At 37.3% G+C, this 26887-nt stretch overlaps 3 protein-coding genes across 3 annotated transcripts; 1 reads left to right on the forward strand and 2 right to left on the reverse strand.

Annotated features, from left to right (window-relative positions):
- Nucleotides 1-473: 473 nt before the first annotated feature.
- Nucleotides 474-5101, reverse strand: nkapd1 (NKAP domain containing 1). The gene is made up of 6 exons (XM_053320999.1): nucleotides 5031-5101; nucleotides 4742-4818; nucleotides 2343-2431; nucleotides 2045-2185; nucleotides 1817-1870; nucleotides 474-1454 (listed from the first exon to the last, which is right to left on the reverse strand). The coding sequence occupies exons 2-6, from the start codon at nucleotides 4808-4810 to the stop codon at nucleotides 1013-1015; spliced, it is 795 nt and encodes a 264-aa protein (XP_053176974.1). The 5' UTR covers nucleotides 4811-4818; nucleotides 5031-5101; the 3' UTR covers nucleotides 474-1012.
- A 7021-nt stretch (nucleotides 5102-12122) lies between these two features.
- On the forward strand, nucleotides 12123-23352 carry dixdc1a (DIX domain containing 1a). Its single transcript, XM_053320821.1, has 15 exons — nucleotides 12123-12145; nucleotides 16707-16864; nucleotides 16971-17116; nucleotides 17829-17918; nucleotides 18165-18218; nucleotides 18319-18369; nucleotides 19793-19897; nucleotides 20018-20071; nucleotides 20164-20256; nucleotides 21102-21179; nucleotides 21945-22106; nucleotides 22249-22315; nucleotides 22506-22614; nucleotides 22875-22983; nucleotides 23243-23352. Exons 1-15 carry the CDS (start codon nucleotides 12123-12125, stop codon nucleotides 23324-23326), a joined length of 1383 nt encoding a protein of 460 aa, XP_053176796.1. The 3' UTR covers nucleotides 23327-23352.
- A 1127-nt stretch (nucleotides 23353-24479) lies between these two features.
- On the reverse strand, nucleotides 24480-26343 carry pih1d2 (PIH1 domain containing 2). Its single transcript, XM_053320822.1, has 5 exons — nucleotides 26161-26343; nucleotides 25477-25603; nucleotides 25155-25394; nucleotides 24746-25020; nucleotides 24480-24614 (listed from the first exon to the last, which is right to left on the reverse strand). Exons 1-5 carry the CDS (start codon nucleotides 26341-26343, stop codon nucleotides 24480-24482), a joined length of 960 nt encoding a protein of 319 aa, XP_053176797.1.
- Between the last annotated feature and the right edge of the window lie 544 nt (nucleotides 26344-26887).

Here is a 26887-nt window from a genome sequence, read left to right on the forward strand (position 1 = left end):
CAAGCCAAATGATTCCTACTTAAAGATCAGGTCACAAATATAAAGTTTCATTTAAAAAGTCATTTCCTGTAACAGCTGGTCACTGTTGTTATTTGCCAGCGTTATACAAACAAGAGTAAATAGTGCGTTTCTTAGGGACTATTTTCAGCAGTGGAATAATACATAATTTAGTGGTTATTTGGTGATAATTTACAACAGCAGGATAGTGGAAGTGGGACTGAAAGAAAATAAACTACAGTGCCCACGTTCATGGTAATGAAGGGACAGGTCAATCAGCAACGGCTCACTGTGTTTTTCATTCTTTTTATAATAGAGCTCTATGGCATAGATGACAAGGAAGCTTTGGCCACAGAAAATATGTCTGGTTAGTATTCATTCATTGTGGGTTTTGGTCTTTTCAAGTGATTTTTTCTGACAATAATAAAAATACAGAATAATAGCAGCTTTAAACTCTAAAATATATGGTCCAACATTTGAAATAAAACTATGTTTGTTGTTTGCTTTTTTAAAAACAGCAAAATATATTTTTATTTTTCACCAATGACAATGTGCTACAAATATTAAAAACCAAAAAAAATATGACAAATTCTAGCATAATTGTTGAGGAAATTTGCATAATTTGCCTTTTTTTTAAATAATAAAAAACATTGGTCCATTCAAGTCTCTGTGTGAGAGAGAGACGGTCTGAGACGAGAGTCAGTGATTAATCAATGAGGCTGCAGCTGACACAATTCTTCACGAGACAGGTGGCAGATACCCTCTCCATTCCTCTTCATGCTGCCTGCTGACTGCGCTCCTGTGCAGTGTGCTTCCGAGTCACTGCAGAGGTGGTGAGATATTGCTACACAGAGCACCCACGGAGAGGGCCGACAGCACAGGTTTGTTGATGTCTAACAAAGTATAATATAGAAGGGCTCTGCAGAGAGAAGCCCTCTGTGCAGTATAGGTGAACTAAAGGTATCTGCAGTTGTTTTCCCGTCCGTTACCTGAACTGTGCATCTGGGTGTGCATCTCAGTCTCCAGAGGTATCATCTGAGCTCTCCTCACCAACTGCTTTCCAGTTTTTCCTCCTCTTCTTTTTTGAGTCTAAACCTGAGTCTTTGTGGGAGTCCTGCTTTCGTCTTTTGCGACTGTGTGTCTGTCTCTCTCTTTCTCTGTTGTGATGATCATCACTGTCCCCTGAGCTGCTGTCCTCCTCCCTCCCTCTGTTTTTTGATGCTTTCTTGTTTTTATGTCGACTTTTCGTTCTTTTCCTCCTCTGCTTGTCTTTGGCCGCGCTGCTGTCGTCACTGCTGCTTGAGCTCTCGTCTTTCTTTCGCTTTCCTCCCTCATCTTTCTTCTTCTTTTTCTTTTTCTTCTTTTGAGAGAATTTTTTGTGTTTAGATAAGCTTGTTTCTGACTTGGACTTCTTCATTTTGTGTCGCCCCATCTTCTTTGAGGAGCTGTTTTTTTCACTAAAAAAAACAATTAAAGTTAGGTTAATTTAGGTATGAAATAATGACTTAAAGGGGCAATCCACTAATTTAACACACAGTGTATTAATTTTTGATTTAAAATGTATTCTGCAACACAGCAGGGGCTTTGTGAAGTCTGAAGAAAATAAGTTATGATAATGGGGTATCCTGGCTTGGGCTTGAAGAACATTTTTAACAGAAAGCCTGCCTTAAATCAGGTTGGAGGGTCTAATGAAAAGAGGTGAAAAAGACTGGTGAAGTGCAGTACTAAGTTGGTAGAGTGCCCCTTTAAATTCTGCATCACTTTTCTGCTTCTACCCTTATGTCTTGCTTACTTAGTGCAGCGCTGCATATTTGCTTACCTGTCACTTATAAACTCATCAGGATAAAGCTCCTTGAAGCCACTATGTCCCCATCTGTAATGTGAAAAATGTGTCTGAATCAGGAACATTTAAATGAATCATTTTGATAAATATGCACTTTCTCTGACTGTAAAAAAGAAACCAATTAAGAGACATACTCAAGTCATTTCATAGATTGTACAAATCCCTGTAAATATATTCAGGAGAGGATTCAGCTGTGTTCTGTACCTGTCAGGATCATTGGCCTCAAATTCATACAGCTTACGGGTCCAGTATCGAGCCTCTCTGTCATCATGCTCCGAGGCCCTCTCCCTGCTTCGCCTCTGGTCTCTAGATTCATCCGACACACGATCGCAGTGCATCGACCCCCTGGAAAACAACCATCACCAATAAATCAACAAGCAAACACACAGTAACAACAGCTCTCTAAACTGAGAGCTACATTATGAAATGTACTCCCAAATGAACTCTGGTGTCACTCGTGTTCAGGTGGCTCAAATTAAACTGGGACATTCACTGTTCCTACCTTACACACTCTGTAGCTGCCGAATGTTTGTGGTTGGGCCCTTTGACCTCCCAGCCTCGCATTTTCCACATCTCCATCTCTTCCTGGATCTGTCAACAAAAGTGAGTAAATTAAAGTCTACACAGACACAGATACAAACACCCACACACACTCCCTCACTCACTCTCTCTTTCACACACATTTTAAATGCTTTATCTGAATCCACCACTAGAATTTAACCACACAGGTTTCACACATTTACAGAGGTTATACACATTCTTCAACACTTGGTGGTAAAGAAAATACCATCTGTCAATAGTAAACAATTAACAGGCAGTTTATGAAAATGCAGCTGTCAAATATCAGTATAATTCAAGGTGGGATGCAGTTATTGTTTTGCATGTCTCAATTCTTAGTTGGAAAATACTTTTTAAAAACTATTTAACTGAACAGGTGTGCTACAGTATTTTATTTGTGTTTTCATTTCTGAGCCGATGCTTCCCTTTGTTTTTTCTTTTTTTTTTTTCTTTTGTTAACTACACCAAAGTATTTACATCTGAATCTCTGACAAGCAGCAGTGCCAATTAAATCCACAGTATAATCATGCTGTGCAGTAGGCTGTGACATTACCAATCAGAATGAGTTGCACATATTGATGTTGGTGAGAATGTGTTAAATAATGTGCATGGTCGTGAGCGTCACAGTACAAAAAAGGATAACCTCTCCCTACAGGTGCTTTTCTGAACATGGCATGAGACAGAGAGGGCAAATGAACAAAAACAAGATACAGGAAACTTAACCCTCACATACTGTTCATATTTTAACTCATAATTAGTCTCTATATCAATTCACATTCATAAATTCCCAGTCAGTCATTAATAAATGTTTGATTAATCCCTCTGTTTAATTAAAATACATTCACAATCACTATTTTATGATTCAGGAGAACATTATATAGAACATGATCAATAAAGCATGTTTTAATGCTGATTTTTTATTTTTATTTTTTTTAATAAACGCAGGTTAAATTGTACATTTGCATAAAAATGTGTATCAGCTGCACAAAACATGCATTTTGTTTCCATTTGTGTATACTATGGGTTACATTAAGAAAAGACTGGCTAAAAAGAAATGTGTACGTTTGTACAGCTCTTAAATGTAAACATTGGTTATTTGACCCTGAACAGTATCTGGGGTAATGGATACTATTTCTCTGTTGATTCTCAACTGTTCCAAAAGTTACAGTTACTGTTTAAACTCTAATTTCTACAGAGCCCCTCTGGTGACACTGTGGCTACAATATAGCTACAATATAGCTATAACGTGCGCACGAAATATTAACGAATAACATTAATATCATTCTTGGACAGCTGGGTAAGCAAATCGAGCGCACCTTCTCTAGAACCTGGCTCTCAGTACCCTGTTTAAATGTCTCTCAGTAATGATGGTTCCTTGCAATGCCAGGCTTTTCAGAAAGTCTTTGTAGCTCATTCCCAGCCTAAAATAAAACTCTATCATACTGTCCCTGTCCATCGTGTAGCTTTATCCCCTCTAATGCCTCTACCTTAGACCTTAGAGAAGGTGCGCTCTATTTGCTTACCCAGCTGTCCAGGAATGATATTAATATTATTAATTAATATTTTGTGTGCACGTTATAGCTATTTCGTGGCCAAAAATTTGTATTTCGTGCACACGTTATAGCTATATTGTGGCCACAATTAAAACATTTTTTTGACCATGTCACCAGAGGGGCTCTGTAAACCCACTGCACTTACTGTACAGTCACCTTACCAGATTTGGATTAGATTAAAAGGATAGTTTCACATTTTTTAAAGTCTGTCTCAAAATCATCATTCCTCCTGTTCTTATGGCCATTAGAAGGAGAACTGTAACTGAAACACAAAGTGAGGATATGACGCTGAAAAGACGGTAAATGTGTCAGATATTAATTTGTTATTACTGCTGAAGCCTCATATAAGCTTTAGATAACTTTTGTTTTTAAATGCATTGTGGATTTTGTCCCCCATCACTTACACTTAAAGCACATTCAAAAGGGGTCATTTAATGGGCAGTATGTACAGGAGGAATGATTACAGCAAAGAAAACCTCTTTGAGAGTTCATATGAGAAGAAAAACTTGAAAAACTTTGAACCTCTACTGGTACTTTTAATTAAGTAAAATATCGAAATATTTCCTCCACTACTGATGAAAACAGAACAAAAAAGGTGATTTTAGAGTTTTCCCTCAGACTGTTTAAAGCCCAGTTTCAGATTGGTGGAAACATAAAAAGGGTCACCCCCCAATCAAGACCACATTACAAGAGATTCAGCCCAAACACCACTGAGACTTGCACAATGTGGACTTGGTCATTCACATATCCATCCACACATTCATCCATCCATCCATACACACATACACACCTTGTTGTGAGCGTCCGTGTGGCGGATTACATTCCTCAACAGCGTCTTTCCCAGCGGCTGCTTTGACATGATGAGGCCTGACATGATACACATGAAGGTTATTCACTTGTTAATCAAAGTACAGCGACAACACGTCATATGTTTAGCCTATAGCTCATTAGCCAACACTGTTGAATATTCATATACAAGAGGACAATTCAAGCACCACTGCAGGCATTATATCAAAACATCATTAAAAAAAACACTAATACTCCGTTTCTGTGATTTGGTAGGAGTAAACAGGCTGTACCTTTAGAAAGAGAGTAGCTTTCGAAAGCAACTACATCCAGCACACAGCTTCTGCTTTCACTACCGCTTACGTTTTACGTTTCTTCTTCTTCGTCGTCTTATTTTGGTGTGTTTGGGCGCTTTACCGCCACCCACTGATCTGAAGAGTGCACTACAGATCTAGCCTCTGCTTTTGTCACGTCAGGGGCGTCTGCTCCGGGGCTGCAGCTGGATAGTATTGTCTCTGGTAGTCATACCAAAGATTAATCAAGACAATCATCATAGTTCAATTAATTAAAAGGAATCAGATGAAAAATAAATAAATAAATAAATAAATAAATACTAATATTATACTAGTACTGAGTACTATTGTACAATGAATGTCTTAATATCACTGCCTTATTTATTTCTTCCTTATGTATTTCTTAATGATAATAACAATAACAATAACAATAGTAGTAATAATAATAAAATGATGATTATCATCAGTATTATTATTATTATTTTTCAAATATTACTGCTATTTTTTTCTCTTTACTCAGTGCACTCTTTAAAACATGTCTCTCTGAAACACACCTCTGGCCATGAACTATGGTCTACAGTTTCTTCCTCTTCACAATACTCAGTTTCCTTTATTATGCTTTCCAATCACATACAGAGGGGCTTGCTTCACTTTTAGCAGTTTTATTGACACAAGCATACAACAGGTTTGCAGCACCTTGTGTTTATTAGTTGTGTGCACAATCACAAACACACCAGTGGGAAAATGGTTGTAAAAATACAAACCAAAAAATAAATAGTTCAATACATTTCTTGTAAAGCTTACATTTGTTATACATTTCAACTGATTTTTGTTTGTAGCTCTATAAAGTTTGGCTTTTGGCTTAAAATTTTGATTTGTGAATATAAGAAAATTCATTAAAACCGCAAGCAGAGAGTCGCATCATATTCAGTGAATCCAAACAAAACATTTTTCCCAAAGTAATGTAAAGTGAGTGTAGATATAATCTGCAATAAATCAAGATCATTTACTCCACAGTTGTTTTACATGCAGGCAACACCAAAACAAATGTACCATTATTTAATCTGAGTTTCCTACAAAATTACAATTACATCAATGCCTTGCAGTTTATGCATATAATGATTAGTTGGATAAAAATTGTGAAACATTTCAAAGGATAGCTCATTTACATTGTAAGTTAAAAAACAAACAAACAAAAAACTCTCAAAAAACTCTTTCCCAACAAATAATCTCAGCAAATATGGATCAATATGATAAGGCAGAGATTCTACTTATGCTGTCTTGTCATTTCTTATTAAATTGTCCTTATTTCTCTTCTTTCTTATATGCTACATTCTGTGGTTTTCTCCTTAAAACCTTTAAAAAGTGAAATAATACCCGAGAGGATAGCATCAAAGAGAAATCCTTTGGAGAAACAGGCATAGTGTGGAATAAAGTCATTATGGAGTGGACCATGGTCTTCTCTTTCTTGTAACATTGTTGTTGCACTGAACTGTGATTGGCTCAACAGTCCGCCAATCATTATGCTAAAGGCAGATTACAGTTTGAGGATATTTACAATGCAAGTTTCTAACGGCAAAATGAATGACACTATAGTCTATTATTTGTGGGATATGAAACATTTAAATGATAATCAAGAAATGTGTCTGCATTAAATAGAATATTTAACAAGCATGGCCAACACCTGATACATTTTTAAACATCAAATCAATTAACTTACAACATAAGGTCAGGCTTCATTATACAGATGTACTAAAAGCTACCCAATTAGCCACATTTTATATTTGCATTGAATCAATTATGAGTACCCAGTAATGAATGCTATAATGCTGCAGGTCACACTGAGAGTCAACAAGTTCACGCAGGTCTCTAAAGACCTTGATACTTTTCTCCAGAGCTGGCAAATCAAACTAGAGCTGAGAAAGAGCAGGAGAGGACTCCCTCAGGAAGACTATGTTGGCCTTTTTCTGCTTGATGTGTGAGTATTTTGTTCTTTAGCCGTGACTAACAAGCAGAAAGTGACTTTGATATTCTGTAGGCTTATTACTGTGAAATTGTTTTGGAGTCTATCAGCTCGCTAAAGGTCAAATGCAGTTCACAGGATTAATAATTTAACATACTTGTATGCATAAACTTAATTCCATAATAACGAGGTGTAATTAGCTGTAATGGCAAACTACTTTTTTAAAACAGGGGAAAACAACATGATAAATTAACTTTAGCATAAAAAACTGTTTGCTTGTAACTGTTAAGCATAAAAAGTGACTGTAGCTTAATACACCTTGTACCTACTCCAAAGGGATCTTATTTACACTTTGTATGTCGCTATAGTAGCCAGCTCCCGAACTATAACTTACTGTACATCAAAGAATAACCTAGATTTTGTTAGTTGTGAGAATGTACAAAGTCAACAAACTGAGAACAGATAGTGTGAGATTATGTATGGAATCAGTGTATAGGCCCTCAATTAGGTACACAAAATATATGTAAATGTAAACACCACAGTTTGAAAGTTGTTCCAAGTCTCTTTTTAAAGAAAAGGTAATACTTTATCGATCAACAGAGATCGCAAAAAAAAAATCACATTACAGCAGTGCAGAAAACAAGGAAAACCAGAAGTAACAAACACAACAAATAAAAAGTCAGGTAAATGGATGAATGTATACTAGGCTGCATGACCTGATTTGTGGGTTGTAAAAATAGAAAAATGGTGCAAAATATGTGCAGAAGTAATGATTCTGGTAGCTATGTTATATAGATGACGTAATCAATACAAAATGAATTAAATATGCAGTAGTGTTATCTATCATGTGTATATATGCAGTAATACTCAATAGTCCAATAAAATATTACAATAATATTAAGGTTTATGGTTTGTTTATAATTAAAATTACACATTTAAATGAACATGATGTATATAACAGAAACATGCACTCATTTCCCTCTTGTCTAATCGCTGTGCCTTGTGCATGTCTGTACATGTCTGGGCTTGACATTTCTCTGACCCATCTAAAGCAGAAGCACCATGCACTGCTTAGTTTCACACATAGTCCTCACCCACATGATCCGCCATAAACACTGCAAATATCCAAAGGAAACTGGATTCAAATGGTAATTATCAACAAGTATAAACTGTATGTGGAAAGATGGAACATTTTGTACCAGCTAACCCGGTATTTATTTAAAAGGCTTTGGCCTAGTTGGAGCACATTGTCAGTTATACCAGCCAATATTTTAGAGGCACACTTTGATGAAGAGTAAATGATAGCCTAATTAGGCCTAGTGGTAATAATAACTGGTAGTCTAATTAGTTACATGTTCCATATTATCACTGGCTCAGAAGGTGATTGTGTACTCCTTTCATTGGAGAATACATTCTAATATCCTGTGGGAATTTTTCTGTGTATATAAGGTTAATTTGTCTGACTGCCTCTCAGACAGCTTCACCATACAGTTGCATCTAAAGCTAATACCGAATGTTTTAAAGAGACAGTGCAGATAGTACATTTTAATGAGGTAATAAGTTAGATAAGGTGTTAGTTTATGTGAAAAGTCTAAGAGGTGGCCATTATTGAATGTTGTTAGTTTCTCCTCATCTGCTTATTTTCAAGATGTATGATGATTACTGGCCTGCTAATTTCCTCTGAGATCAATAACTGATCGCAGCCTCTGACAAGAATTAGGAGATCGATCCAAACCAATGTAGAGTTAACAAGATAAACACATAAACATTGAAAGGAGGGCTTTGTTAAATTTTGTTTTTAATTTTCTCACAACATATCAATGGTTTTTGCAGCTTGGTTGACTCTCTGACATCTAACCGTATTTGAAGCAATTACAGGATGTCAAAGTAGTTTCATATACAAGTTCTGATGCTTGGAAACCGAATTGTTGAAAACAATGTAAAACAACAAGCATGAAAGTTACAGAAAGTTCCTCGAACATATTTTGAGGAAAATATTTTCATTTTGTATAGCATTTAAAAGCTCTGTCAAGGAGGTTATGTGAGCTTTCATATTGTAATAGAATATATTCAAAATATGTCAACAGATACAGTGAGATTTGATGGAAAGATCTTGGTCCAGAATATAAATCCTGGTATAGATCCAGTTTTGTTTTAGTTTTTTTTTAGTTTTTAAAAAAAAAATCTGTTTGTACAGTAAGAAAAAAATTATATACAAGAAGAAAGAGATTAATGGGATGTAAGCTTTGACTGCTTTCTAGGTTCGTATTCTTTTTGTTATTGAATTTCACAACAGTCTATTGTAAAGTGTAGCAGATTTATGATTAGAGTAACTGACTTTAAATCATTTTTCACTCTGTCCACACAAACAATAAGATAAACAGTTGCCGACTTTTTTCCTAAATTGCATTTGACAACTAAAATGGATTGAATTCCCAGGGACAAAATCTTATCAGTCCACAGTGTTTATCTGTTTGAAGGTCACTGAAATACAGAGAGATTGGTTCATAGCAGCCACAATAATAATTTACAATCAGAATCCACCATGACCATGCAGACAATCTGTCCTATCTTAGTAATTCATATGCTTTACAAATTGGCCAAGTACATGCTGTCCCTGTGGCAAACTGACTTTCTTCTCACCTCCTTGTTCCCTGGAGGTGGAATGACTTTCCCACCACACTTTGAACAGCAAAGTCACTCCCCATATGTATCATCCTCCATGAACGGAATATTTTCTGCTTAAGACACACTTTGTTTCGCATTCTTAGTTACACATCTTAGTCTGGCAAATCTTTATTTTCTGCTTGTTCTATACCTGAATTTGTCCTTGTCTTTAAAACGTTAAAACTAAAAAAGAGTTTAAATTAGTGTATGAAAGCTGTTAGGGTTAGGGTTAGGATAAGATTTTTCAAGTTGATAAACCACCAAATAGGTAACTGTACATATTATTTTGCTTTATATCTTCCCGATAGACCTTATTTTACTGTTCCCAGGAAAAAGCATACTCAAATTTCCCTTTTTCCTGTTTTCACTTTTGCAAATTCAACCATCTCTTCTACAGTCAAAGTGCTGGACAGTCGAAGTACTGTTTAACGTACAGTATTCATTTTTGGGATCCACAGTGGGAATAATTATAGATTCAGAAAAGGCTACTTGGCATTGGAGGATTCAGGCTGTGTGAGAGCCAGGAGCGAAAGAATATAAATGGCACCTGAAAATGGGCGAGAGAGAACAACGATGCATGTGCAGGCTACATTAATATTTCATAGAGCAATTTAGAATATACTCTTCACTTCTTTGTGTGGCCTGATGTGGCTTTTGCATTAAAAAAGTTTGATTGTAAATTCTTAAGATGACATATACCCTTTTTTACCTCATCGAAAATCAAGAATCTCTGAATAGGGAAATACTTTTCATTTCAAAAGCTAAACCACTGATATGTCTCCTACTCCACTGAAAAGTCAATTCTTAGTGTATGTGCACTAGTGGCTTTATGTGATTTTTGGTAACCACAGAGAAACTTTCCACTTTCACCAGATTCATTTGCAAACAGCCTTCTAGTGTAAACTCTGTACATCATCCCTCTGCACAGTGAAGCTCAAACATCCAAGTGAAGTAACAATGAGAACATCACGTTTTTGAGTTAAAGGGGACTTTAATATACACATAATAAACATATGATATAACACAGTGTGGCAACCTTGCCTTTCCCACAGTACATGCAGTGCAAAGGCTGCATTATTTTGGTGGTCTACATACATTTTCATACATTCATGCATGTGTTGATGGTGCTCATACAGAATTTAAGACACTGTAGGATTTCTACGAGCAGAACTGCATGCCGCCACACAGAAACCTTATTTCACATTCTTGCTGATGACACCAGCGACATTTCGAACAGCTTAATGACAGTATGTTCAGCCAAAATGCCTTTCAAAAGAGTACTTGACAGTAACAGCACATCTCATATAAAACCTTTTGTTTCTGTTCCCTGCTGCACATATCATGAAAATGACACTATTGAATTTTGGGTTAGTCTGATGGCTTTAATGTTTTTGTGCATTATCTAAAGAATATGTTGTTTTTCTTAGTTTCTTTTATCTTTTTCTTTTATTGCAATGAACATGTCTATTATTTGCACACAGTACACTATGAATAATGTGAAGCGAGCTGTTCTTACATGCTAATGCATGAATTCTATAAACACCATAACCCAGTTGCTTGTTTCTTTGCTAAGATTGTGCAAATATAACATTAACCTTAACCTACCATATGTTTCAGTATGTGTGTTATGCTGTTGTGCAACCCTGTGATTTTGTCAACAAAAGATACCTTTACTGCACTGATTTCCATGTCTCTTTTGAGTCCATATGTTCAGAATTGTTTCTCATTTCAGCTGCAGTGATATACAGTACACAAAAAAAGGGAAGGAGAAGGAACACATCTCCCTCCTCCTTGTGAAAGGAGAGAGCACAGGGGAAAGGAAGGAGGAGGAATGAGGGACGGGGGGAGGGTAAACACACCCAGACAGAGCCATGTCTGACATCCTCGCGCACTGAAAGAAGGAAGGACTGATACAAAGCCAGTGCGACAGAGCAGAAGGGAAAGAGGGAGGGAGGGAGGGCAGAGGGAATAAATGCAAAAAAGGCCGGCAGAGAAGAAAGGGAGAAAAAGATGCACAAGAGCTGCATCAGTTCTTGTCCGCAAGGAACAAAAAACATTGTGTTCGTGAATGGGAGCTGGTGAGCTCAGCCACAAGGCGAGTGCAATGAGAAACCAGGCAGATTTCAGTCGCTGGTGTTACTGAGCACCAATCCTCTCTCCCTCTGTCTCTCTCTGCCAGCTCGGACTGAGCCTTGGTATGATTTGGGGAATGGTTGAGGGCTTTTGATTGGGATTTGGAGCTTTATGTTTTAGGAATATGCTACTGGAGAGGATTTCAACATGCTGTTATTTCTGATTGAACACAGTGTGCGACGTGGAGACTCCTCTGGTTGCTGCTTTCAGGGCTGCTCCCCTCCCTGCTGCCTCTGGCTGTGTTTGGGCTATGGTCCTGACTGAGAAGCAGGGCATCACCCAGATGCGGGGCTCCGACTGTGTGGGAGGTTAAGCCTGTAAGCACCAGCATGGGAGCCAAACAGATGAAATGGTAAGATCTGTATTATTATTATTATTATTTGAACATTACATCAACCCAGGTGGCTGTTTTAGTCAACAATGCATGTGTGCAGCTGTGGCAGAGATACAATATGGGCCTACAGTCAATTCAGCCCAGCAGGAACCTATATCATCTTTATCTGCATATGATGTCTCAATCAAATGCATTTCTCCATAACAACATGCCTTTCATTGCCAAACTGTGCAGTTTATTGTTCAGTGTTTACAGTGCAGTAGGTGTGGGTGTGTCCCTATGTCTGTGTGAGCCGAGCTGCTATTGCCTAGCAACCATTGTCTCGCTCCCATTACCAGCTCTTCCATTTCATGATTCGGAAAAGATTTTACATTTTATTTCAATATGGATGTGTTTTTTCTGCAGGTAGATAGGGCTGTGAACATACTGGACTAAAAAACATCTTTTCTAGATGATTTGGTAGCCTATTTGATAGACAAAGCAGTTACAGGCCACTATATTTAACTAAATGCTTTAAATTAAACTAAATAAAAGGTTACTTCTAATAAGTTGAAAGTATAGACTTTCTATGATATGAAATAGTGGCGAAATGAGTACATAATAATAAGATATGACATCTAAATTAAAGTACCAATACCACAATGTAAAAACATAATTTAAAAATGGAATCATTCTGCAGGAAATGGTTGCTGTGGTTGATAGATTATTATACATTACATTATTAGATTATTCATTCCCATGATTTTGTGTGTAGGTAGCTCTATTTAGTGTTGTGGCTAGTTGAGGTGGAGTTAATTTGAACTATTTTATTTACAGTTTAGTCTAGTGGTTCCCAACCCTTGGGTCAGGCCTCACCAAAGGGTCACAAAATAAATCTGAGAGGTTGAGAAATTGGATGGAAAATAATAAAAACTGGTTTACAGACCCAGTAGAAATCAATAATAACTTGGGTGCTTTGTACGCCTTTCTATATACATCAGAGGTAAGTTATGACACCCAATCCTGCTCTAGCTTTTTAAACCCACTTCAACATCTGCTGAATCCCCAGGAGGACTGCATTGATCTCAGTGCCCCTTTATCTTTATCCAAGCTCCATAAAGCTCTTCTGTCAATGAATAAAAGAAAGTCACCAGGCTTACACAGTTTACCTCCAGAATTTTACTTAACCTCCTGACCACAGGTTGGACCTCTCTTGCTGGATATGATTCTCTCTGCTATTTCAAAGAGTTCAATCTCTAAAAACAATAACACAACCACTATATATCTACTTTTAGAAAAGGATAAGGATCCACAGGACTGTTCAAATTATGGGCCACTATTATTCTTGAATACCGATATAAAGCTATAAGCTTTAATTGGAACCATACATGAATTGTATAAATTCATGAGGCTCAAACAGGTTTTTATCAGGTTATCACATACTTAGAAGTGACAATCCACCCTTCAATTGTAAACATTGTAAAAACAAGTCCAATGAACTTATGACAGATGTAGAAGCAGATTTACAAGAAAGGAAAACTCTCCTGTTATAGTTTTACTCTCCCATCTCTATTATTAAAATTAATGTCCTCCAAACAACTTTCTTAGCTTAATGATACCTTTACCACCACCTACAGACCACTGGAAAAAACCCAATATTAATTTCTGTAGGTTTGTACAGGGGAATAAAAACCCAACTTAAACTGTCAACTCTTCAAAGACAAAAAGGCAAAGGGGGATATATAGTGTACCTAACTTCCATTAATATCATTGGTCATTTGTAGGTTGCCCTGTCTTCAAATGGTTAAATCCTGCTTATAATGTGTATTGGAGGCCAATAGATGAGAACATGGCGCAGTCTGACAGGTTACCAGATCTGATCTACTCCAACATTTCATGAAAACAATCAAGAAAGAAAGTTGGCTCAATTATTACTGAAGTAATCTCCATCTGGAATCTTGCCGAAAAGCACTGCATAATTATGTCTAACTGGCATCTTCACTCTCCAACCTCAAACTGGGAAGCTAACCAATTTCATTCATTCAATGGAGCAGTAAAGAGGTGCACACTCTCCGTGACATTTATGCTTCAGCAGGCCTTCAAGACATCCAGAAACATTTCAATCTATACCTGGCACATCTTTTTCTATCTTCAATTCTTCACAGCGATGTGTACTTAAGGTGTGCCTCTCTCCACACATCTGTTTCATACAGTTCATACACCTCTCCAGCTTCAACCTAAATTGGAAACTATTCTGGCAGAACACACAACTATCTTCCAGGAACCTCAACCATATCATTTTATTTTCATACACATAACATATTTCACCCCCTGCACACTGCATAAAATGAAAGCTTTACCATCGCCAAACTCTACCCTCTTCACTCAAAGTGCATTGGGCACATTTTTTATGGTGTGTGAGTGACCAGGGGTTATAGAGTTGTGGAAGAGGGTTTCAGAGATTCTATCAAGCATGTGTTGTCCAAAGCAATTCCTCTCTTGCCAGAAGTCATGTTACTTCATGACAGCTCCAACTTGGAACTCTGTGTTAAGCAGAGACATCTGTGGCTAGCTGGGCTAACGACTGCCAAGAGACTATTAGCTCCAAAGCTCTGTCAGTATGCTAAGATGACTTCTTGACTTCATAGACATAGAAAGCATGGAGCACTGGGCTGCTCTGATCTATCAACTTGTAACCCCAACCCTATAAAATCAAGTTTAAATGCCAGTTACAAAAAAATTACGCAAAAAGGAAAATAATGAAAACAAAATTATGTGCACAAATGTATAAATATTTAATTTTTAACTTTTGCTTTTTATTTTAAACCCTTCAAGCATCAAACACATTTTTTAATTAAACAACCTTCAAATTTATTTTTAAGGGGTCACAACCCAAAAATGTTGGTTTGATCTTTAACAGTGTGTCATATTTTATTAAATATTGTTTTTTAATGTAAGATTAATCTGCAAAGTGTGAAGTAAACTGTCAGATAAATGTAGTGGAGTAAAAAGTATAGTATTTATTCCTACTTAGTACAGTACTAGAGTAAATGTACAGAGTTACAGATTATGTTAATCTTTTACACTGGAGTTGATCTCGTACAAATCCTAGGCCTTAATCTTTGGTTTATGGTCCAAATGTATGTGTATGTATGTGTTCTTCTGGTGCAACAAATCAACAGTGAGCATCTAAAAATATTTTGTGGGAGTTTATTGAACTGCTGCACCCTGAGACAATGATTGAAGGTATCTTGATAATGTCATCATCTGCAATGACAAGATTAATTGGAAGCAGCTGTTTTGATACTGTTTGGAGAAACACTTTGGGATAATCACAGCAGCATCTGATAAGAAGCTCAAGTTCATGTTTTTTTATGTGACCTGGTACAACTGTGCTCTCTGAGAGGCTGGAAAGAAATATCTATCTGAAGTTTCTTAGTGTGATGAATGTAGTCAGATAATTTGAATGTAATTAAACTCTGTTTAAATTAAAATTTGAATTATATATTTTCTACTTTTTTTTAACCAGCTAGCGGCAGCTATATGGATGAATGTTGTTCATTTTACCACTTGGGTCCAGATTGTAATATCTCATTAACTACTGCTGAAATGTGGTGCAGATTCCCACAGTGCCCAAATGATATTTCCTGTTGACTTTAGTGATTCACTGACATTTCCTCTGCGTGATCAAAGTGTCAGTTGAGATATTAGCTTGTGCTGAGTAACACAATTTGATAAGCAGAAAATCTCATCGGCTACCATCTAAATCTAGCTGCTTATGTAAAGGAGGGGGGGAGGCATGCTTGACCATGCTAATGCAATCCCCCGGGACATTCTTTGGTGTCTAAACACTATTTTATCCCACAGTTAAGTCCACAGTTTATTTTTTCCCATCTTAGTTTTTTAGCCCGAGTAGCAGGATGATGAATTTTGATTCTTTATATTCCTTCCGTAGAATAAAGTCTATTTCTTCACACTCAGGCTTTTTTCCCCCTATATACACAAAGAGGGAAAAAGAAGGAATCCCCTGCTAAAGGACCATGCATAATGCCATAGGTCACAGGTCAGAATAGCGATATCCTATTTCTGCAAATACAGCAGAGTGAAGATGACAGCCAGCCTGAACCTCGGGCTGCTGAAGATGCCCTGCGATCACACAAAACACATATTGTTACAAACTGCAAGAAAACCAGTCATTCAGAAAGCGAAGGAGCATTATGTCTTGAAATTATGGCCGGAGGGGAAGCAAACTATGTAAAGAATTTCCTGTGAGAGAATCACAGAGTTGCATACATTCTTGTTCCTTTCTGTGCATACTTTCAGGTTTAAACAGGTTTGAATCTTTTTCTATGGCAGCTCGTTGATGATATTTTTACTAGTAGCCCGTGATGCACCGTAGTCCTATGGGCATTATGTCTTTAAAAATGGTTAAAGTTTAAAATACTTAGCCTCTCCATGGGATTAATTCACGTGTTTGTGCTCCTTGGGGAGTGATTAAAGTCTATATGTCCATTTTATGTAGCAAGGTTTATTTACTGCCATTCATTTGGCAGGAGATGCAAACACACCCAGTCCATTCTGTGCCTACCATCTGTTTCAGTCTCAGCTCAGCCAGCCCTGCTCACTCCCCCAAAGAGGAGTATGTTATCACACAGTCCAGTGACATCCTTAAAGAAGAAACAGTCCATGATCAGTCTGAGGACCAAGGGGAACCTCAGGATGACAAATCTGAGCTGACAGAGAAGAAATCTGTCACAGGTTGGTTGGCTGCACATCAACTTTTTTACAGCAAGATTATATGCAATGAATCCCTCTCAAATACTGCTCTCATGCCTCATCTCCCCTGTCTCTCTCTCCCCCTCAGAGGAGGTGTCTCTCTGTGGATTGTGTCCCTCCCTCGGGCATGATGTGCAAGAGGAAGAGAAGTCCTGGGCGGAGCAGCTGGATGCCCACCAGGAGCAGCTGGAGAGGGAAATGCAGGAAGCCAGGAGGATGGTGTTCCGCCTTCAGGTAACTGGTAATGACACACTTAAGAAAGAGCTGATCGAGGTCGGATAAACCGAAACGTGATTTTATCATTATTTCCATAGTAACTGAGACATTGTCCTTGTTTTCAAGTAATATAAAAAGACAAAATATTGACAGTTATGGAGTCATCTCTTGTGTTCATGGTTATTTAGTCATGCTAGTGGTGCACACACTGTCTGGTATTTAACATGAGTGATGTGACATACACAATTAATCGTTCCTGCCCAGTACACACTGTCCACAATACTGTTATGCACTAAATATGTCCAAACACATTACAGTATTCTTGTTAAGCTGATGAGTTTTGTCTGTTTGACTTTCTGGGATGTGGATTAGTTAATCAAATATTACATTTTTGAATTATTTAATGATTTTTTTTGTGCTCATACTGTATTACAGCATGTATGTGGGTTAGAGTAGGTGGGAGGAAGAAATGTGTGTGTGTGTGTATGTGTGTGTGTGTGTGTGTGTGTGTGTGTGTGTGTGTATACTTCTACAGGTTTTTCAATTTGATTCAGTTCAATTTAGTCGAATTCACTGGCCTGATCAATGAAATGGGATGAATGTTGTGTACCCAAGTATGAAAATACAAAACTGCTGTATTTACAAATACAAATACAGAATGAAATCTGGCTTCTCTGCCATGTAAATATGACTAAGTGTGTGTATCTATACTGTATGTGTTTATCTTCAGGCTTTACTGCTCAATGGCTCCCTCCCCGAAGAAGACCAGGACGGCTCTGTGAGCTTCGGAGATAACCGGGCTAACGCTGAACAGCAGCTGGTACAGTGCTCTCTCTCTGCTAACTCAAGAAAACAACAGTTGTTCGCCACTCTGTGTGAAGTGTCAGTGCCAGGCCTTCTGTTGTGATGATGTTTACAGCTATCACTCATCTTGAGAGTGGCTATTGTGAGCACAAATGAATCTCTCTGATCTGCTAGCCCGCTGTCATGCAGGCCCACTGCCTCCTCTGCGTTCTGACATTTTTCCATTCTCTAATTACGCTGCTCATACCCTCTCCCTTTGAAGGTTCTAATCCGCAGTCGCCTGGACCAAAGCATGGAGGAAGCCCTTGATCTCAAGGTACAGTAAGTAAATGTAATTAGGTTTTTAAATAGATGAGCTGCAATACAACCGAAGGGTCCCTTTCTCTAATGTCTCTCTTCATTTGTGCCGCTCTTAGAGGGAACTCCTGAGACACAAACAGGAGGCGCGCCACATTCAGGCCATCAAGGTAAACCTCTTACTCTAAATTTGTCCTTTGAGTGTAAATTAACATGGATTAAAGGATATAATTCAATATTCCACTTCTGTGCCATCCCAAACTGATGATTCTGCACGTGAAACATGAACAATATTCTGTATATATTTTAATTACTTTACAGAGATAATAAAGTTAAGAGTGGATGTATGTTGTCAATAAGCCAGGTGATTGCAGTTAGGGCCTGGCTGATAATGGATTTTTGGGGCCAATGCTGATACTGAAAATAAAAAAACCCAAATATTAAGAAATCTATACTTATATGTTTATAGAACAAGTTCTGAGCAATCAAGTAATCTTTTGGTGCAACCTCCTGACTTTCTGATCTTTTCATAAAGTATGTTTTTTTCTTATCGTCACTTAGTTTTTGTCAACACAGTCAGACACAATAAAAAGCTAATTATTATTCCTATTTATTTAGTCTGATATAGATGGTCTTCACCTCTCTCTCTGCCTGATTCCTGTCGGCCTCTCTGCCACTTACTACAGTATATAAATAAAGGTGAAAAAGCCCAAAATAAAAAGAGAGACAGTGTTGACACGTCATGCTTGTGACACCAACAACAAATATGTAAAATTATCGAAAAAATAACAAACTTACAGGAGTTTGTTGACTGTTGTCTGATTTTATTGCTTATTTTTAAATATCTGATGGGTTGACAAAACATGGGATACATTTTTGGACTAATTTTAGTTTTTAATGCTTTTTTTTCAATTCACTCTTTCATCTGGCATATAGTACAATTATTATTATTATTATTTTAAATACTTTTTTTCACAGTTTCATATCAAATTGAAATGATAATATATTGTCTGAGGACACATGCTTTTGTGGGTACTGGCCTTGCATATAATCAAATCATTTATAAATATTATAAACAAACATATGAAAAAAGATATATTTGTGCAAAACATCAGATGATCAACCCTGATTATTTAATAATAATCAATAATAATTTCTTATCAAATAAGAAAATGTGATAAATGTTTTAAAGTCTCAAGAATCATTAATATACAGAATATATGCATAAACACATTTTTTCAGTGATTCCTCAAATGTGGTTATCAAATACTTATGACAAAAATATGTAATGGAGGCAAGATATTTCACAAAAAATATAAATAAAAATATAAAAAGCACACAGAACAAACAAAAACCTATGTATATAAACTTGAATTAAGAAAAAGAATCAAATATACATAAAATGTTGCCTATATAACATTAAAAAATAATTAATCATGGGCCTATATTGACCAATAATATCGGCTGATATATATATCAATATATATATATATATATACATATATATATATATATTGGCCGGGCTCTAGTTGCAGTGTATCTGTATTCAGGTCTTCTCTGGACGTGCCTTTGATCTCCCCTCCTTCTCATTAGGATGCTCTGCAGCAGCGCCTGGCAGTGCAGGAGGATGCCGTGCTGCAGCTAAAGCAGGAACTACTGAGGAACAACATGGCCAAAGATCAGCTGGAAGGGGAAAATGTGAGACAAGTGATGATTTCCGTTTGACATGATAAAATATTTGACCTGCTTGACCCACGGTTGCAGTTTATACGAGAGCAATATAACAGTCATATATCACGCTGATTTATCTGTTTGCAGGTAGAGCTCAAACAGAAGTTGAGTGAACGGAACAAATTACTCAGTGAATATGAGGTATTGTCTTTTATTATATACACCTCAGTGCTTTCTTCAGATACATGCATACATATGCAGACTCATATCATCCATCTTTCTTGTCACAATAGCAGCAACTTGGGAGGAAGGACAGAATACTGCAGCAGCAGCAACAAAAGCTTGATGATGCTCAGCACAAAGCACATGAAGTCAGCCTTGGACGGGTATGGATGAGGATATGATTTAAGTATTTTTATAATATATGTTTGAATGTATATCATATATTATAATTAAATAAGACTATATCCATAGGGCACTCAGTTACAAAGTGCTTCACATAAGGCAGCAAATTAAAATCAACAAATTGTAATCAAAAGGGAACAAAAACATTGGACAGGAATAAAGCAGGTCAAGTCAGTTCCAGTGATGTAAGGTAAAAGGAATAATGACACAATTTAAATAAAATCAAGTCACAACTTGTCTATGTAGGTAGGTTTTAATAACAGATTTAATGCATTAGGCGGATGATTTATTTTTGTCATTGTCAACAAATCACAAGAAAATATCAAAACTAACAATGTGTTTGTTCTTGTCTGTGACTCTCAGCCCCAGGCCTATTTGTTCTTACTGAGAAAATAAACTGTAAAAACAGGATGTGAGAATATATAGTAGTATAGTAGTTTAATAGGGGGACTATTTTTAGACACATAAAAATACACGTTTGGCGCCTTAGTATTTATAGGAGCAGGACTGTGTATGTGGGATCAATAAACTACAGCCTCCATATTCATGGTGATAAAAGAACATGTCACCCAGTGCAACTGTGAGCATTGATGTGTTTTTAATGGGTTTTGAACAACAATGAAACTTAATAGCAGAGGGGAATAAGCTTTACAAGGCCATGGCTACACAGGCAATACTTTTTAAAAGAATCAATATATTTTTCTTTTCATGTCACTTGTGTATAATAAGAAAATTATAGGTTATTACCAGGCTTATCCTTTAAAACATGAGACTGATTCTTCTAGCCTTGTGTGCGTATTTACATGTACTGTTGTTCATTTGACAGTCATTCAGGAGTGAAAGCGGTGGTTACAGTAACTCAGTGACTTCAACATCTCCTCCAGCATTCCAGCACAGTGCTCCAGTATGTAGACGTACCCTTTTTTATGTCCCGCTTTTGCAATAATACAATAATTTGCTGTTTTAATGTGTTGCTTTTAATGTTTGATGAACAGAAGCTTATTTCTGCCAAGAAAATAATAAAAAGTAGACCAGGAGGGGGATGCATTATGAAACAAAATACTCAATATTACAGTATTAGCTGCTAAGTCAGAATGATGAGATGAACATTTTGATGAACAAAGTTATATTAGGTCAAACGAAAATTGTAATAAGTTTATTGTCTGATTTCTAAGTCAAAATCACGAGAGCTTAAGTCAGAATTATAAGATACTAGAACAAATTCATAAAAAACTAAATTAAAATGATAAAATATTAATCATCATGTGACTCGCTAGAATTCATAATTCAGTACTTTGCTCCTTTTTTTGTCTTTGATCATTTTTAGCTTTTCAAAGCCATCTTGCCCCTTTTGATAGGGTGAATAATATTGGAGAAAATCTGAATAGTTTGTGAAAACATGAATCAAAAGTATTACATTTAAAGTACAAGTCAATATACTTAAGGTATAAGATGCATAAAATACAAAACAATTAAATCATCAGTATTTCAGATTTTTGACTTGGTGTGTCATAATTTCTATTTCAGTATCTCATAAATCAGATTTACTCTCATTCCTTAGGCCAAGTATTTTTATTTTATTGTGTATCCCTCTTTTATTGGCAGAAATAGACTTCTATACTTATTAGCTTGATATGAACTGTATGATCATCCTGATGCTGTGTCATAGGGAGAAGAGCTGCAGCTGGTGAGGGAGGCCCTGCGTAGTTTGAGGGACAGTTTTTCTGGCCACGACCCCCAACATCACACCCTGGACACTCTGGAGCAGGGTGTGTCTAGTCTCATGGACCGCTTACACACTTTGGACACCCAACGCAGACAGGACAAAGGGGTACATAAGCTCACAAAAACACACAAATCATGTCAGAGTATACATTTAAAAAGTAGCAACACATCTGTCACCTGATAAATGATGAGTCAACAACAAATGACACTCTCAATTGTTTATCATGAGGAATTGGTTCTTCTTCTAGGAGGAATTTAGATCACCAGGGCGCAGAGCCAACTCGACAGACCGTGACTCTTGGCCACCGAGCTCAAGTAAGACAGACAAAATCTCTGTTTTGTTTAGGATTTGTCATCTCTGCACCATCTCAAGTCTGCCTGCTAAATCAAATTGTGCTGTTCAGTTACTCTGCTATGTAAGAGGGGCATTATTGGCTGTGAGGCTAGAGCCATTTTCAACTCTTGTGAAAAACCGTGTGTTTGCTGTTTTCATAATCATTTCCAGAAATGGCACACTCCCACAGCAGCCCGGGGTTGGATTCCGCCGTCTACACTAAAGTGCTATACTTCACTGATCGCTCACTTACTCCGTTTCTTATTAACATCCCAAAAAGGTGAAAATAATAACACTACATGTTGGATATATAAAACAGTGTATGTATTTGTTCCCTCACTGTAGCATGCATGATTTTTAAGCATATTGCTGTTTGAGTTAAGAGCTGCACACTGAGAGCGCATGGTTGGATTCATGCATGACCAGACCTATAAATGGATGCTTCAGTGGCTTTGCTCTTTGCTGGGTAAATGTTTATCCTAGAAAAACCTAATGTATGTGTGAGTAAATCTGCACATGACTGACTGTGTGCTCTTATAGGCTGGGTGAGGTGACACTGCGAGACTTCAAGGCTGCTGTGGACAGACAAGGCAGTTTTAGATACCACTTCAAGGCCCTCGACCCAGAGTTTGGCACAGTGAAAGAGGAGGTAGGCGTGTAAAATTATAGCCCCTGCTTCTTTTCACATCAGCTTCACGAGGGGGAAATATAAATAGGCAGTTATAGAGTATGATATGCTAATAATAGCTATGGCTGTTAGCTCTCCTTCAAAACACTGCAGGTGTACTGATCTCTGTCCTAGAGAGTTTGATAATACTGAGTAGTCATTTTTAGCTCCTATCCGGACCTTTGTACATTATAGATCTGAGTCTTTCTTGGATATGCAAATGATGGATGTTGCTGTGCAGGTTTTCCAGGATGGTGCAGTCGTTCCTGGCTGGGAAGGAAAGATTGTAGCGTGGGTGGAGGAGGACCACGGAGAGAGGAGGTAGAATCTGAAAAACCAGAGATCACCACTACAAACCTCAACTGCGCCCACTGAAAATACTTGTGATTCCATGATAAGGAATACTTATAATATAATCAACTGGGACCAATGGCTATAATACAATTTCAATTAAAAAAAAAAAAGTTTTAAATGTGAATGTTTCATAAAGAATTTGACTTGACACTGGTATCACTTTTTTGAAGGAATGCATATTAGGCATTGTTTGCAACTCTTAATTTAATACGTGGGACTTGGAAATAATGGTCAGTAATGTGATACTTGAAAAAGAAAGTTAAAGGTGATTCACAATAAATAAAACATTATAAGCTGTGCTCTAAAAAAGCTGTAATCAGTGCATTGTATGCAAACCTTAAAAATAAAAAAAAGTGTTTACTGACATTTTTCACAAGTTCCAGATTGCCAAATAGTGATGTTTGTTGTTCTGCATCAATTTTGATGTTTTAATAAACATGAATTATTGCATGAATAATTTTGTTGTCAATTATTCCACAGGCACATGGTAACGACATAGTACACCAGTTCCAAGCCATTACACCTCCACTCATACACCCACACATTAATAACCAAAACCCACTGATTGCCATTAAAGTCAATTATTATTATTATTTATTTATTTTTTGCATTAAAAATTAAATGCGCTGTTGTAGATCAACCAACAGCACAAAAGAGACACTGTGACAAATTCATTTCAGAATAACATACAGGTTTTGGAAATGGACCAGTTCACAGAGGAGCTTTTTTTATTGTTATACAGGAAGAGCACGAGTTCCTCCATGTGTTCACAAGGTTTCTGATTTCACATTGAAGAATTGTAGTTTGTTTTCCTTATTTACTTGAAGGTATTTTAGTAGCAGAAGTGTCACAAAGAAAGATCAAGGTCCATCTGAAGAAGAGCATGTAGCTCAATATATCACTGCTGGATGTTTCACCAAACTGCATCTAAGGGAGCTACAGTGTGCTGACCTTCATCTTTCTTTGTTATATTGTTTCTTTGGTCCAGTGCCTGTTTGAAGTTTACTGGATGTGCACGTCTATAGTGTGTTAGTAGCAGAAGTGTCCTCAGCCTGATCATAGCTGGGGGGCGGATGGGAGCAAATTACTTCAGTTTCATTGGCTTTCTGCATCCAGATGAAATGTCATAAAATATCCACTTTTAAAGTAAGTTTTCGTTTCTTCTTGTTAAATATGGCGACTGCAGTGTCTTCATTTACAGTTTTTGGGAACTCCAAAAGCAAATAGTAGACATCCTCCATTTCCAATAAGACATCGTCCTGTGTAGAAAAATACATTTAACACATTATAAGACTCGCAATAGTTGAAACAGACCAATGGTGTATTTTTTATGACTTCTGGACATTCATTATAAACTCTTTTCTGTTCAAGAGAGTGTGTAGCTGCTAACCTTGGAAATTCTCAGTTGGCACTCTGACATGGAGCAAACCTTTGGCAGCTCTACTGTCAGCTCCACGATGCGAGGAACTCCCGCTGTATCAGTCTTCACCTCCAGCTGGAACTCTGGCTTCTGAGGCTGCTCAAATGTAGTGGAAATGACCTGGATCAAACCCTTCTTTTTGTGCTCCGCAGGTCGAGGGATAATTTGTGCTGCCAGGTCTTTGTCTTGTTTCTCTGAGCGTAGAGAGGAGATCTGCTGCAGGAGGGCAGCTGGCGTTTGACAGACTGTGAAAAGGAACATTATGGATTATTAGAAAATCTGGTAGACGGTAAAAGATGATACACTTGGAGCAGCAAAGAAAAGTAGCTAAAATAAAAAGGACTTAGCAGTTTATCAGTGTATTGGCTTTTTACTCTACCTGTTTCTGGTTGTTTGGCTGTGTTAGGCCTCTGCTGAAACCCAAGGCGGTGGTATAAGTCATCCAGGCTACTTTTTGGGCTATGGCTGATGACGGTATACTGGTGCGATAACCTGAACCCATGCTGCTGCTGGGCAAGGCTCAGTGCCAGCAGATAAACCTGGTTCATCTCTGTTTTGTCTCTCTTACTTTCCTGTAGCACTGAGGCGTTTAATGCCACATCCAACACAGCATACCAGCCTGCAAAACAACCTTTTTCAATATTGTGTCACACAAAGGGCATTTCTGTAGTTTGTGATACAGGGGCAGCTTTGTGTTTTACCTTGACCTTCATCTGTGTCTGTTTCCAGTTTTCCTGCAAACACAGGTAAAGGCTTGCTGGGATCCTGACATGCAGGCACTCGTTTCCAGCTGCATATGTTAATGTAAAGCAACCCTTTCCGTGGTTCCTGTTGAGGAAACAGATGTAAAAAAACACAAATCACTTACATTATAAATGGATGTAGGTACAATAGCTAGAGCTACAGGTGTGAAAACTTTACCATATGTGGTGAATCTCAGATGACAGAAAATCAATTGTAACTGTTATGGTAATCACTCTATCATTTAAATAACTGTTTAAGAAAAAAAAAAAGGCAAACAATCAATGTGTCCAGCCTCTAATGTAAATAGTTTCTGATTCCCATAGTCCCTTACTCCATGTCAGTAAATCAACTGTCTCGAGATTTTGGACTGTTGGTCAGACAAAACCAGACATCTGAAGACATCACTTATAGACACTGAAATCAGAAATCAGATTACATGATGCTAGAGGATTCAGTTTAAATGATATTCCACTTTGGGTCACTGACTTGGGTAACAGAATTTGGTGTAACACCTGTTCTGCATCTATACAGAACGAGGCATTCATTCATGAGACACACCTGTGCCATGGAACTGTACATGCAGGCATGTGTAGGTTAATTTAGTTGAACTAGTTGACAAAGTAATAAGTGACTTTACGTACCAGTACGTCAGTGCACATACATGAGTGGAGCTCAGGCGGTGCACTATATTCAGCTCCTTCCTTCATCTGTTTCTCAATGAACTTGTGGTAGGCTTCTGGATCATTCTCACAAAGATCGTCCAACATGGACACAAACTGATTGACCTGCTGCAGAACATCCCCTGTACTGCCAGTGAAGGACATCTTAAGGTGACTGTTAAATCCAACACTATCTTGGCTACTTAGATGTCTGACAAGAACGCCAAATGTCAAGCAAAATAATAAAGTTTGTGAGTTGAAGTTAGAGAACGAGCCTGTCAACGGTGTTGCCGTTTAAAGAGACGCTAGAATATTAATGTTTGTAGAGCAATACCACTGAAAATATCACTAGTGAATTCCTGCTAAATTAAAGTTAGAGCTAACGCTGCTTTGCTAATGTTGTCAGTTGCTATGGAAACTAAGTGAGCAGAAACGCCACACATACGCCTCCTAGCGGTGAGGAGGAGAACTGCATGTGTATCTTTATCAACATAGAGTTATTATTCAAAGTTCAATTCAAAATTACTTTATTTATCCCCGAGGGGAAATTGAATTAGTCTGTTAGCTCAGTATTGATGAAACTTTTTATGATTTAGGAAACTTGATCTGTTTGAAATAATAGAAGATAACTCTTGGATTAGGCCTAGTAGCTATATATTACTTAAAGAAAGACTAAATTTCATATTCAAAGCAAAATTACAGGTATAAA

This window comes from Scomber japonicus, chromosome 6 (genome assembly GCF_027409825.1).
Source record: "Scomber japonicus isolate fScoJap1 chromosome 6, fScoJap1.pri, whole genome shotgun sequence".
Lineage (NCBI taxonomy): Eukaryota > Metazoa > Chordata > Actinopteri > Scombriformes > Scombridae > Scomber > Scomber japonicus.

Bases quoted from the DNA above. Each gene is read 5' to 3' on its own strand.
- nkapd1 (XM_053320999.1), bottom strand. From the start codon at position 4,810: ATGTCAAAGCAGCCGCTGGGAAAGACGCTGTTGAGGAATGTAATCCGC. The intron at 2,432-4,741 runs GTGTGTATGTGT...TTTTGTTGACAG, and splicing joins ACACGGACGCTCACAACAAG to ATCCAGGAAGAGATGGAGAT. The intron at 1,871-2,044 runs GTACAGAACACA...TTCACATTACAG, and splicing joins GAGGCCAATGATCCTGACAG to ATGGGGACATAGTGGCTTCA.
- dixdc1a (XM_053320821.1), top strand. From the start codon at position 12,123: ATGGGAGCCAAACAGATGAAATG. The intron at 18,219-18,318 runs GTACAGTAAGTA...TGCCGCTCTTAG, and splicing joins AGGAAGCCCTTGATCTCAAG to AGGGAACTCCTGAGACACAA. The intron at 22,615-22,874 runs GTGAAAATAATA...GTGCTCTTATAG, and splicing joins CTTATTAACATCCCAAAAAG to GCTGGGTGAGGTGACACTGC.
- pih1d2 (XM_053320822.1), bottom strand. From the start codon at position 26,343: ATGTCCTTCACTGGCAGTACAGGGGATGTTCTGCAGCAGGTCAATCAG. The intron at 25,021-25,154 runs GTAGAGTAAAAA...TCCTTTTCACAG, and splicing joins AGCCAAACAACCAGAAACAG to TCTGTCAAACGCCAGCTGCC. The intron at 24,615-24,745 runs GTTAGCAGCTAC...TTTTCTACACAG, and splicing joins GCCAACTGAGAATTTCCAAG to GACGATGTCTTATTGGAAAT.